Here is a 12,126-nt window from a genome sequence, read left to right on the forward strand (position 1 = left end):
AAAAAAAAGACTTTAGGGGACAGAAAAAATATGGAATTTGTTTTCAGTAGCTTCATTTTAAAAAACGCTTTGCTTCTATATTCTATTTTCACTTTTATTTTATCCACATATTTTCTAATTTCCTTTAGAGAATGCAAATGCTTTCTAATTTCTCTTTTGATTTTTGTTTGACCCATGGGTTTTTCAGAAGCATCTTATTTAATTTTCAAATATTTGGGAAGGTTCCAGATATCTTTCTTTTATTGATTTTTATTTTAATGCCATTATAGTCAGAAAAAATATTTTGTGGCCGGGCGCGGTGGCTCAAGCCTGTAATCCCAGCACTTTGGGAGGCCGAGACGGGCGGATCACGAGGTCAGGAGATCGAGACCATCCTGGCTAACACGGTGAAACCCCGTCTCTACTAAAAAATACAAAAAAATTAGCCGGGCGAGGTCGCGGGCGCCTGTAGTCCCAGCTGCTCGGGAGGCTGAGGCAGGAGAATGGCGTGAACCTGGGAGGCGGAGCTTGCAGTGAGCTGAGATCTGGCCACAGCACTCCAGCCTGGGTGACAGAGCGAGACTCCGTCTCAAAAAAAAAAAAAAAGAAAAAAGAAAAAATATTTTGTAAGTCCTCAATTATTTTAAATTTACTTAGACTTGCTTTATAGCACAGAATACGTTCTGTCACAATAAACATTCCTTATACACTTGAATGCTGTTGGATGGAGTGTTCTGCAAATATCAATTAGGTCAATTTCGTTGATGACGTTACTTGCATCATATATATCCTTATGAATTTTCTGTCAATATGCTCTATCAGTTACTTTTCAAAAGGGGTGTTAAAATACCTGACTATAATTGTGAAATTGCATATTATATTATATTATACATTATGTTACATGAGAAAATGTCCTTTACCGATGTCGTGAATTACCAAGTTAATATTATCATCTACATTAAAAAAAAAAAAAAAGAAATTCCAACATTCTTCCAGATACTGTCACAGAAAGATATTTGGATTAGATGGGCCTTCATTACTATAATTAGGTGGCTAGAAATTGCAAAAAGTGGTAAACAGCATTTTTAAAGGAAATGCCATAATTAACTTTATTATTGTGTTGGAGTCTTTTATCTAGCAGTAATTTGTTCAGTACTTTTCAGCCATTCAGTTAATATGTATTGAGCATATAGCATGAGTTTTGTGCTATGAGTTAAGAACTCCAAGTCAAATAAGACCAGAGACCTGCCCTTTAGGGGTCTGCAGACTATTGCAGATAAACAAATAATTGGAATGTGACATAATGTGACCATCAACAAAAATATGTACAAATACAGTGATGGTGCGAAGAAGAGAGTTTGCAGCTCTGTTTATTGGGCCAGGGAAACTTTCACATATGGAGAGATGATTGAACTTGGTTTTGAAGGAAAACTAGGAGTTCACTAGGACCAATTATATGGAGGGGATGGAGAGCGTAATATAATTTGTAAGGAGGGATTTAAATGTGAAAACAAACAGATTAAGGAAGTAAAAGTTCAGGAAGGTGTGCCCACTAGTTTGGGAGAAACATAGATGGTTCCATAAAACGTCCCAGGAGAGGAGAGCAAAGACTAGTTTATAATAAGTTGAATGCTGTGCTAAGGAGATTTGATCTTTTGAAGTATTTCAGTTGTTGAATTTTGCTCTACTAGATGGACAAGTCTTTATGGGAAACTTTCAAATAGTATCAATTTATCTGGCCAAACCTAAAAGCAATCTTACTCCTAGAATGACTATCTAGAAGTTTTATACATTAAAAACGTTATTATTGAATGTGCTTCTGTGTCAACTAATGACTTAATTTATCTTCCAAACTGGGTTACTTTTGTGAGAGGCAGCACTAGATGGATGGAACATTGGAACAGTAGGAATAAGACAGGATTACCCCACACAAACCAGGGCACATGACCAACCAACCTTGACCCAAATGGATTGAAAGCTCAGATGGAAAGTCATAGTTCCTGCTCTCTAGGGGTGCACATCCTGAGGAAGGGGGAGGAAGGAAGATATGGTGGAACATTCTGTGACTGTGAGCTCCATATTTGGGGATGTAGGTGTGTGTGTTGGGGGGAGTGGACTTGGATTTCCTGTCTGTCTGTGTGGGTTAAAATGAGAGCTCAGAGTGCTGATAGCTCTCAAAACTCTGGATCATCTTGAAAGACCTGTGGGACACAGACTACTGGACAGAGTTCTGCTGCCTCTTTCTCTTGGGAAGTCTGTAAACATGAAGCTGTTTCTGGTTCTCATTATTCTGCTGTTTGAGGTACTCACAGGTAACTTGTCCAAATGTACCATAACATCCGAAGAGATATTACTATTTGTAAGAGTGGGAACAGGACTTTCAAGATTATTTATATTTGGCCAAAATCATAAAAAAGTACCCATTCTCCTGGTTGCCTGACTTGAGTCTATGCCTTAGAAGAGAGCACAGGGAGATAAGAAGAGGAGGTCAGGGCTATACTGGAGTCCCAGGAGTCCTCCTCAAAGGCATCCATGAACTCATCATCTAGAATTAGCTTTATAATGCTGGACATAGTTTTCACCTGAGAGCCTGGCCATCTCCTTTTCCATTCAAATTCATTTTCAGCCTGTACTACAACAGTAATTAGAATAGCACACATTTTGGAGTCATGTCAATGTGAGGTTAAAATATGTCTTCATCATTGACTGGTTGTATGAGTTGAGCACATTATTTCCTTTTAATTTCAATCTTTTCATCTGTCAAGGAGTAGAATGACTATATTTCATGATTCTATTTGATGTATAGATTATATGAGCTTACAAGCACAAAGCACAAAGTTCACGGTAGAAACCCTGTCAGTGAGAGTTTCCTTCTCTCTTGCTAGGAAGAAGGCATACTGTATTTTTGTGGCCCCAAAATATGCTCCTCTAACCCTCAAAGATGTTCCCTGATTCTGAAGTTTAGGATAAGGAGAGTATGTCTCTGTTCTCCAGCATTATGCTTTGGGCTTTTTAAAATTTTGGGTAGAGGGACAAATAAGGATTAGAAACAAGAGACTTAGAATCTCAATGCATTACTCTGAGTAGGTGACAATGTAGCTCTCTAGAGCCAAATTCATGGAACTGAATTTGATCCCTGGGCAACCTATTTATCTGAGATCAGGGGGCATGTGACGAGTGACAGACAGGAGCAGCCAGGTTAAGGGAAGGAGTTCTCAATAGAACCTGTTGCTGAGACCCATGAGATCTTTTCAAAGGGAGATTTCTGCTACCCATATCAGTGAGTGTGAAACCGAATTAAGTTAAAAAGTCTTGTTTGTGATGTTCTTTCAAAAGTTGCTTTGGCTCTGAGTTGTGCCAATGGTGACATGTCTTGTGCGCATGGTGACACGTTAGTGGTCTCTGGGGACATGGGACTGAGGTGGAGCTGACAGCATGCTGACTTTGGAGCTTGATGGAGAGAGTCAGCTTTGCCAGGGTCCTAGGGGTGGGACTTGGCTCTGGTTGATAACCAGGAATTGAGTTCTCTCTTCTCTTTTGTCATATCAGTTCTAATGTTCTCAGAGGCAACTGGACATCAGCTGAGAGCCCGGGGTTTTGAATGTCCTTAATTTGGGATGCTTTTCAAGGAGGGGCCCCTGAGTTTCCTTTTATCAGCATAATGTTCACTTGGGACCATAGGAGGCCATGACTTGTGGGGAACCATATACCTACCTCTTCTGCTCTTTCTCACGTACTAACCTTGGTTCAATGTTGTTTCCTATGCACAGATGGGGCAAGACTCAAAAAATGCTTCAATAATATAACAGGCTATTGCAGGAAGAAATGCAAGGTAGGAGAAATACATGAAATAGGATGTCTAAGTGGGAAATTATGTTGTGTTAATGATGAAGAAAACAAAAAACATGTGCCAGTTAAGAAGCCACATCAACATCCTGTTGAGAAGCTGAGCATGCAGCAGGATTACGTCATCTTACCCACCATCACCATTTTCACAGTCTAATCCTAAATCAAGCCCTTGTCTCGCTGGTCTCCACTCTTCCTAAATAAAAAGTGCTGCCTAATCCAGCAGGCTGCAGCGAAAGATTTATCTACTTCCTTCTGTGAACTTGATTCCCCACATAATAAAGTCCTGTGCTTTCCTCTGGGTTTGTTTATTGATGTAGTCACTCATTTCCTGAACACTTCGAACATAAATGAATGGTTGCCGTGTTCCTGGTTTTATACCAGTAAGATGGGGGATATAGAAATTAAGTAAACATATTGGTAGAGGTGGAAGTTAGCTTTTCCATTTTTAAGAAAATAATTTCAACTTTTATTTTCACCTCAGGGGTACATGTGCAGATTTGTTACATTGGCATACTGTATGTTGTTGAGGTTTGGGGTACAATAGATCCCATCACTCAGGTACAGAGCATAGTACCCAACAGTTAGTTTTTCAACCCTTTCCCCTCTCCTCTTTCCCTCCTCTAATAGTCCCCAGTTTCTATTGTTCCCATCTTTATGTCAATGTGTACCTAATGTTTAGTTCCCACTTATAAGTGAGAACATGTGGTATTAGGTTTCCTGTTCCTGTGTTAATTCGCTTAGGATAATGGCCTCTAGCTGCATCCGTGTTGCTGCAAAACACATAATTTTATCTTTTTTATGGCAGCATGCTATTCCATTGTATATATGTACCATATTTTCTTTATCCAATCCACTGTTGATGGGAACCTAGGTTGATTCCATGTCTTTGCTATTGTGAATAGTGCTGCGATGAACATACACGTGCATACATCTTTTTGGTAGAACAATTTATTTTCTTTTGGATATATACCCAGTAATGGGATTGCTGAGTTGAATGGTAGTTATGTTTTAAGTTCTTTGAGAAGTCTCCATACTTCTTTCCATAGTGGCTGAACAAATTTACATTTCCACTAACAGTGTATAAGCATTCCCTTTTCTCTGCAGCCTTGCCAACATCTGTTGTTTCTTGATTTTTTAGTAAAAGCTACTCTAAGTGGTGTAAAGAGGTTATCTCATTGTGATTTTGATTTGCATTGCTCTAGTGATTAGTGATGTTTAACATTTTTTCATGTATTTGTTGTCCACTTGTATGTCTTCTTTTTAGAGGTGTCTGTTCATGTCTTGTGCGCACTTTTTAATGGCACTATTTGCTTTTTGCTTGTTGAATTAAGTTCCTTAGAGATGCTTGATATTAGACCTTTGTCAGAGGCATAGTTTGTGAGTATTTTCTCCCATTGTATGTTGTCTTTTTACTCTGTTGATAGTTTCTTTTGCTGTGCAGAAGTTCTTTAGTTTAGGTCCCACTTGTCAATTTTTGTTTTTTGTTGCAATTGCTTTTGAGGACTTGGTCATAAATTATTTCCCAAGACCTATGTCCAGAATGGTGTTTCCAGGTTGTCTTCTAGGATTCTTGTAATTTGAGTTCTTACATTTCTATCTCTAATCCAGCTTGAGTTAATTTCTGTATACGGTGAGAGGTAGGGGTCCAGTTTTGTTCTTCTATATGTGGCTTGCCAGCTATCCCAGTATCATTTATTGAACAAGGAACCCCTTTCCCATTGCGTATTTTTGTTGACTTTGTCAAAGATCAGATGGTTGTAGGCATGCAGCTTTATTTTTGGATTCTTTATTGGTTCCAGTGGTCTATATGTCTGTTTTTGTATCAGTACTATGCTGTTTCAGTTACTGTAACCGTATAGTGTAGTTTGAGATGGGTAATTAGGTGCCTCTGGCTTTGTTCTTTTTGCTTAGAATTGCTTTGCCTATTCAGGTTCTTGTTTTGGTTCCATAAGAAATCAGGATAATTGTTTCTAATTCCGTGAAAAATGGCTTTGGTAGTTTGATAGGAATAACACTGAATCTGTAGATTGCTTTGGGCAGTATGGCTGCTGAAATGATACGGATTTTTCCAACCCATGGGCATGGAATGTTTCTTCATTTGCTTGTGACATCTATAGTGTTTTTCAGCAGTGTTTATAATTCTCCCTGAATCTGAAGAGATCTTTCACCTTCTTAGTTAGAAAAAAACCCTAGGCTTTTTTTGTATGTGTGTGTGGTTATTGAAAATGGGATTGCGATCTTGATTTTTTTTTCTTCAAAATCTACTTTAACAAGATAATAGGAATTTTCCACTCTATAATATATCCATGATTATGTTAATACAAAAATAACCCTCTCAAATAGTTTTCCCCGAATCTTCAAGTAATGTTGGTTGTCTGAGGAACACTCTGGTTTCCCCCGTCCCTGCGGACCTAGGAAGCGCCCCCTGAGACTGGGTGACTGAGAACCCCGCGTAGTGATTATCTGCTAGGTTCCATGTCACCAACGAACGTGGAGTGTGGCCAGCAGCATCTCCCTTGTGTTCTCAGAAGCTGGGATCCAAGTCTGAGGCTCCTCTGTCTTTCTGCTTGAGTTTCTCCAAGAAGGATAATGGGGAAGGCGGTCGGAGCAGGAGAGGTCAGGTTTCTAGGAGGGGGGTTGGGGTTCTGTCCCTGGAGGGAGGAGGCGTTCTGGTTCCAAAGCAAGGGTTCAGAATAGGGCTGGGGGCCTGTCCCTTCCACCTTCCCGTAGTCCCCCTACTACTCCCTCTTGTTTGCCTTAAAGTTCCCCATCCTAAAAGCGTTCCATCAAGGTCCTGGGAAACGTTTCTTATGAAAATAAAGATGCTCCACCTCCCAGTCCCTTTGAGCACCAGGATTTTGTACATCAGGAGCCCACCATATACATCAGGAGTTTGTAATGCATTCTTGATTTGACTCTCAGTTTGAACATCATTGGTGTATAGAAATGCTATTAATTTTGTACTTTGATTTTGTATCCTGACACTGTACCGAAGTCGTTTATCAGTTCCAGGAGTCTTTTGGTGAAGTCTTTAAGGTTTTCTAGGCATATAATCTGTTGTCAATGAAGAAAGATAGCTTGACTTCTTCTTTTCCTATTTGGATGCCTTTTATTTCTTCCTCTTGCCTGATTGCTCTGGCTAGGACTTCCAGTAATAGGTTGAATCTGAGTGGTGAGAATGGGTATTCCTGGGAATGTTCCAGAAAACTGGAATGTTCCAGAAAGCATTCCCAGTTCTCAAGGGAAATACTTTCAGTTTTTGCCCATTCAGCATGATGCTGGCTGTGGGTTTGTCATAGATGGCTCTTATTATTTTTAAATATTTTCCTATGATGCCTAGTTTGTTGAGGGGTTTTTTAATGAAGGGATGTTGGGTTTATCAAAAGGCTTGCTGCATCTATTGAGATGACTATATGGTTTTCGTTTTTAATTCTATTTATGTGGTGAATCACACTTGTTCATTTGCGTATGTTGAGTCAACCTTGCATCCCAAGAGGGGGGTCTGTTTGCTCATGGTAAATTAACTTTTTGTTTTTAGTATTCTTGGATTCAGTTTTCTAATATTTTAAAAGGATTTTTGCATTATGTTCAGCAGGGATATTGACTTGAAGTTTGTTTTTTTTTTTTTTTTTGGTCGTGTCTTTGCCAGGTTTTGGTACCAGGGTGATGCGCACTTTGTAGAATGAGTTAGGGAGGTATCTTTCTTCTTGCTTTTTGGGAATAGTTTTAGTAGAATTGGTACCAGCTGATTTTGGATGTCTGGTAAAAGTAGGCTGTGAACCCATCTGGTTCAGAGCTTTTTTTGGTTAGTAGGTTTTTAATTGATGAGTCAATTTTGGAACTTGTTATTGGTCTGTTCAGGGTTTCAGTTTCTGGTTTAATCTTGGGAGGTTGTATGTTTCCAGGAATTTATCCATTTCCTCTAGATTTTCCAGTTCGTGTACATAGAAGTGCTCATAATAGTCTCTGGGGATCTCTCATATGTCTGTGGGATCTGTTGTAATGTCACTTTTGTTGTTTCTAATTGTGCTTATTTGGATCATCTCACTTCTTTTGTTAATCTACTAACAAAAAATAGTAGTCTATTTATCTTGTTTATCCCTTAAAAAAACAAAAACAAACTTGTAATTTCACTGAGTCTTTGTATAGCTTTTTGAGCCTCAATTTCATTCAATTCCACCTATATTTAGGTCCTGTGAGGTTTTAGGCCTCTCTTTAACATCTGATAGACTCCGCCAAGAACATGAGATCTTGTCTGAGAAAATAAAGGAGCTGAACCCTTGATTCTAGGCTATGGAACTATGCTCTACATAGGAACCTCAGCAAATCTGCCTCCATCCTGAATGCTCCCAGGGCACTACTTACTACTGTACCTCCTCTGATGCCCAGAGAACAACATACTGTTACTATGCACTTATGTCTGAGTCAAACTATTCTCCTAAGTTCAAACCCACTATCAGGGTCAAGAATGACTTTCATGTTATCCAGTAAGGTAGTGATCTATTGGGTCTTAGGAATGTAGAGGGCCAGGAATAGGCCATTGCTGTTCTTATAATAAGGGACACATGTAAGAGATCTGGTTTTGAAAGAGGAAAGGAAACTCTAATTTTTAAGTTCTTAATATGTGCCAAGCTTCACATGAGTTATATCACTTAATAAAACCCCTGTTAACCAGGTGTCATTATCTCCATAGATGAGGAAACTGAGGCTCCTACAGTCTTCACTACTTACTCAAAGTTGACAAACTAGTAGATATTGAAGACATATTTCTTAAACCTAATTCCATAATTTGCTTCTTCCTCTATTCACACACTGCAGTATAATAGAGAAGGCACACACACACACACACACACACACGCATATATTTGAGTAAAAGGAAATATAGCTGAGCATCAGAGTAAAAACCATATCCAAAGACATAAAGGTATCCCTAGATATTGGGATCATTCCTTTCTATAACAACACATCTTTCCCAGAAGCAATTATTACCTCTTTCTAGCTCTGTGAGTATTCCTTTTTAAGGATAGTACCATGGAATAAGGCTCCAGAAAGAGGAAATTTCTGATGATGTTGGATAAACTTTAGCCATCTTTGAGGGCTCTATTTCCTTTTAGTGTGGATTATGAAGTTCCCTTTGGCTCTTGAAAATACTCCATCCCACTGTTGATTCGAGTGAGCCTCTGGTTTGGTTTACCTGTGGGTTTCTGGAACAGCAGAATTGCAATGATCAGGAAGAGCCCCATGGCCAGGCTTTCCAGAAGAGGTGCAGCCAAAGCTTTTGGTCCAGTGAACTGCACACTATGCTACCTTCCTTAGAGACTTGGATTCTTATGCACTGAACCAGAACAGATGGGATGATATGAAGTGTGTCCCTAAACTTCTGAACTGTGAACTTTGCATCATGTAAGCAGACACAGGAAATTTGAGGTCACCCACTTTACCCCCACCTGGAATAGAGACACAGCATGTTCCATCCCATTGCACCGAATGCCACTCTGTAGGCTGTAGACTGGTGGGAAGAATCTTTGCTTTTCCTACTTTGACTCTCTGTGCAGCTGGACCAAGATCGAAATGTACTCACCTCCAAAAATGAATATGGCAATATAAACCAAGACGTAAATCTGAAACTCCAACAATAAGAATTTCTAGTAGGTTTCTTGCACATTTGGAAAGGAGGTATGATGTAGTTGGGTCTGATCTGAGGTCACCTGACTTTTTATAAAAACACCAAGAACATACACTGGGGAAAGGATACCCTCTTCAATAAATCATGCTGAAGAAACTGGATTTCCATATGCAGAAGAATATATATTATGTGTGTGTATATATATATACACACACACATACATATATACATATTTATGCACACAATGGAATACTATACATATATATAAACACAATGGAATATATGTATACAATGGAATACTATTCACCCATAAAAATAATAAAATTCTGTCCTTTGCAAAAACATGGATATAGCCTGGAGGACATTATGTTATGTGAAATGTCAGGCGCAGAAAGATTACCACATGTTTCTATTTATATATGGGAGCTAAAAAAGTTGAGCACATGGAAGTAGAGAGTAGGGTTGCAGATATTAATATTAGAGGCTGGTAATGATTAGGGAGGGGGAGGATGGAGTGAGACTGGCTAATGGATGCAAAATTATAGCTAGATAGGAGGCATGACTTCTGGTGTTGCAGCACTGTAAGGTGAATATTGTTAACTACAATTTATTGTATACTTTTAAAGGCTAGAAGAGAGGATTTTGAATGTTCCCAATATAAAAGATAAATGTTTGAGGTGACGGATATGCTAATTACCCTGGTTTGATCATTACACATTGTATACATGTATTGAAATAAATATATATCACTTTGTATCCTATAAATATGTACAAGTATGTGTCAACTAAAAATAAAAGGAAAAATGGCTAAAATGTTCAACATTATATTTAACCACAATTAGAAAAAAAAGATGCAAGGGTATTTTTTTCTACCAGTTATATCTTGTCTTTGAAAATATTAAAATGTTGCCACAAGGAATCGATGTTTACCTATATGATTCTTTGATCATTGATTGCAGTTTTCAAAAAATTTCAACCCTGTTAACCACTAAGATGCATTAAATAAAGAAGCCAGTTGGCTTAGATGAGCCCTAAGGCCATTATTCAGGTCACATAGTGGTTTTACACAAGAATATGTTTACATTGAGAGATATTGACATAGAATAAATCATTTTTAGAGGCAAATGTAAATTTAAGAGCAGTTACCTCAGAGATCTCAAGGATCACCTCTCTTTACTTTTGCCACCAGCTTTTATATGGTTTAAGTCCTAGTCAAGGAATTGGTTTTATTATTTACAGTCTTCCTGTGAATGCAAACTTCCCTTACAGGTGACTTGGTGGTGGAGCATCAAATAAAGACACTAAGTCTGAGCAGTCAGGAGAAACACAAAAAGCCTTCATATTAAAGTTGTATTTGTGAAGCTGGATGTTAAATTAGTAATAATAAATATAAGGATAGGAATGGGTCCTGAGAGCAAGGACAAATTTCTAATAAAACAAACAAATAAAAATAAAATTATAATATTCATATTAGCAGAAGAAAACATGATCTATCCAACAGAAACTAAAAAAATGAGGAATAGATAAGTCACAACTGGAGGGCAGGAAAAAGTCCTAATAGATCAGTAGTTATAATACATTTACAAAGCTCAAACTCACTGATTAGATGACAGAGATTCATTATTGGATTAAAAATATTTCAGCAATATTAGACAATAAGACACATATATAGTGGACTGTTATTAATATAAATATAGTAGAATAGATATATCGAACAAGGTATCTGGTGAAAATAATCAAAAAAGTTGGGTTAATGTAAAAAGGAAATTACTGCATTGAGAAACCATCAAAAATGAAAGAAATCTGCACAGGCCAAAAACTAAGATTGAAAGGTAAATTGAGCATTATTTTGATGGCTATGTGAGACGTATAAAGCTAAGATCTAGTCCTAGGGAAGACATATAATTGATACCCTTATATAAACCTGAGATTCAAAGGCAACAATCTCAGCCTAAGGAAGAATGAAATCTCTCTCTCTGACACATGAGTGTATACACACACACACACACAAATTAATCTTTATTAGATTGTATTTTGTCAGCATTAACCTTGGCTCTGGATGGAGAAGGGAAATATTAACCCTATGAATTGTAGCCACAAATTCTCATGGGCTTCAGCCTAAGTTCAAGCTATTTATGTGGATTACAAAAATCAAGTAAAGAATTTAATTATAAGAGGTCTCAGTTGTTAATTCAGCTAGTTGTTTAGTGGAAGGAGATGTGAATATTTTCTTCATACATCCAAGGCACCCAAGAATTCCTAAATATGGAATTCCAATTAAAATGAGAATCTTACAGGTTAAAATTATAAAAACAGAATGAAATAGGGTCCCATGAGTCTGAATCATTAGAAGGTCCAGACATTAGAAAGAAAACAAAACACAACAATGATAATAACAAATGGCTAACCGTTATATAACACTTTCTCTGTGCTGGCACTCCTGTAGATGGCTTACATACATAAGCTCATTTACCTTTACAGCAACACTTTGAGGTAGATATTATTATCTCCATTTTACAAATGAGAAACTCAAAGGCACAGAAAACATAAGAAACTTACTCCAATTCACACTACTGGAAAGAATGGGAGCTGAGTATGAATCTAGGTTCTAAAAAGCAATTTGTAGCTACTAGCAACATGGCTAGGAAGTCCTAGTTGGGGGGGGGGGGGGG

General features: G+C 38.0%; 1 protein-coding gene across 1 annotated transcript; it reads left to right on the forward strand.

Annotated features, from left to right (window-relative positions):
* Positions 1 to 2,190: 2,190 nt before the first annotated feature.
* Positions 2,191 to 4,015, forward strand: DEFB128 (defensin beta 128). Its single transcript, XM_017895703.1, has 2 exons — positions 2,191 to 2,291; positions 3,750 to 4,015. Exons 1-2 carry the CDS (start codon positions 2,243 to 2,245, stop codon positions 3,980 to 3,982), a joined length of 282 nt encoding a protein of 93 aa, XP_017751192.1. The 5' UTR covers positions 2,191 to 2,242; the 3' UTR covers positions 3,983 to 4,015.
* The last annotated feature ends 8,111 nt before the right edge of the window (positions 4,016 to 12,126 follow it).

The sequence above is a fragment of the Rhinopithecus bieti genome, unplaced genomic scaffold (assembly GCF_001698545.2).
Source record: "Rhinopithecus bieti isolate Rb0 unplaced genomic scaffold, ASM169854v2 scaffold_27016, whole genome shotgun sequence".
NCBI classification, from domain to species: domain Eukaryota; kingdom Metazoa; phylum Chordata; class Mammalia; order Primates; family Cercopithecidae; genus Rhinopithecus; species Rhinopithecus bieti.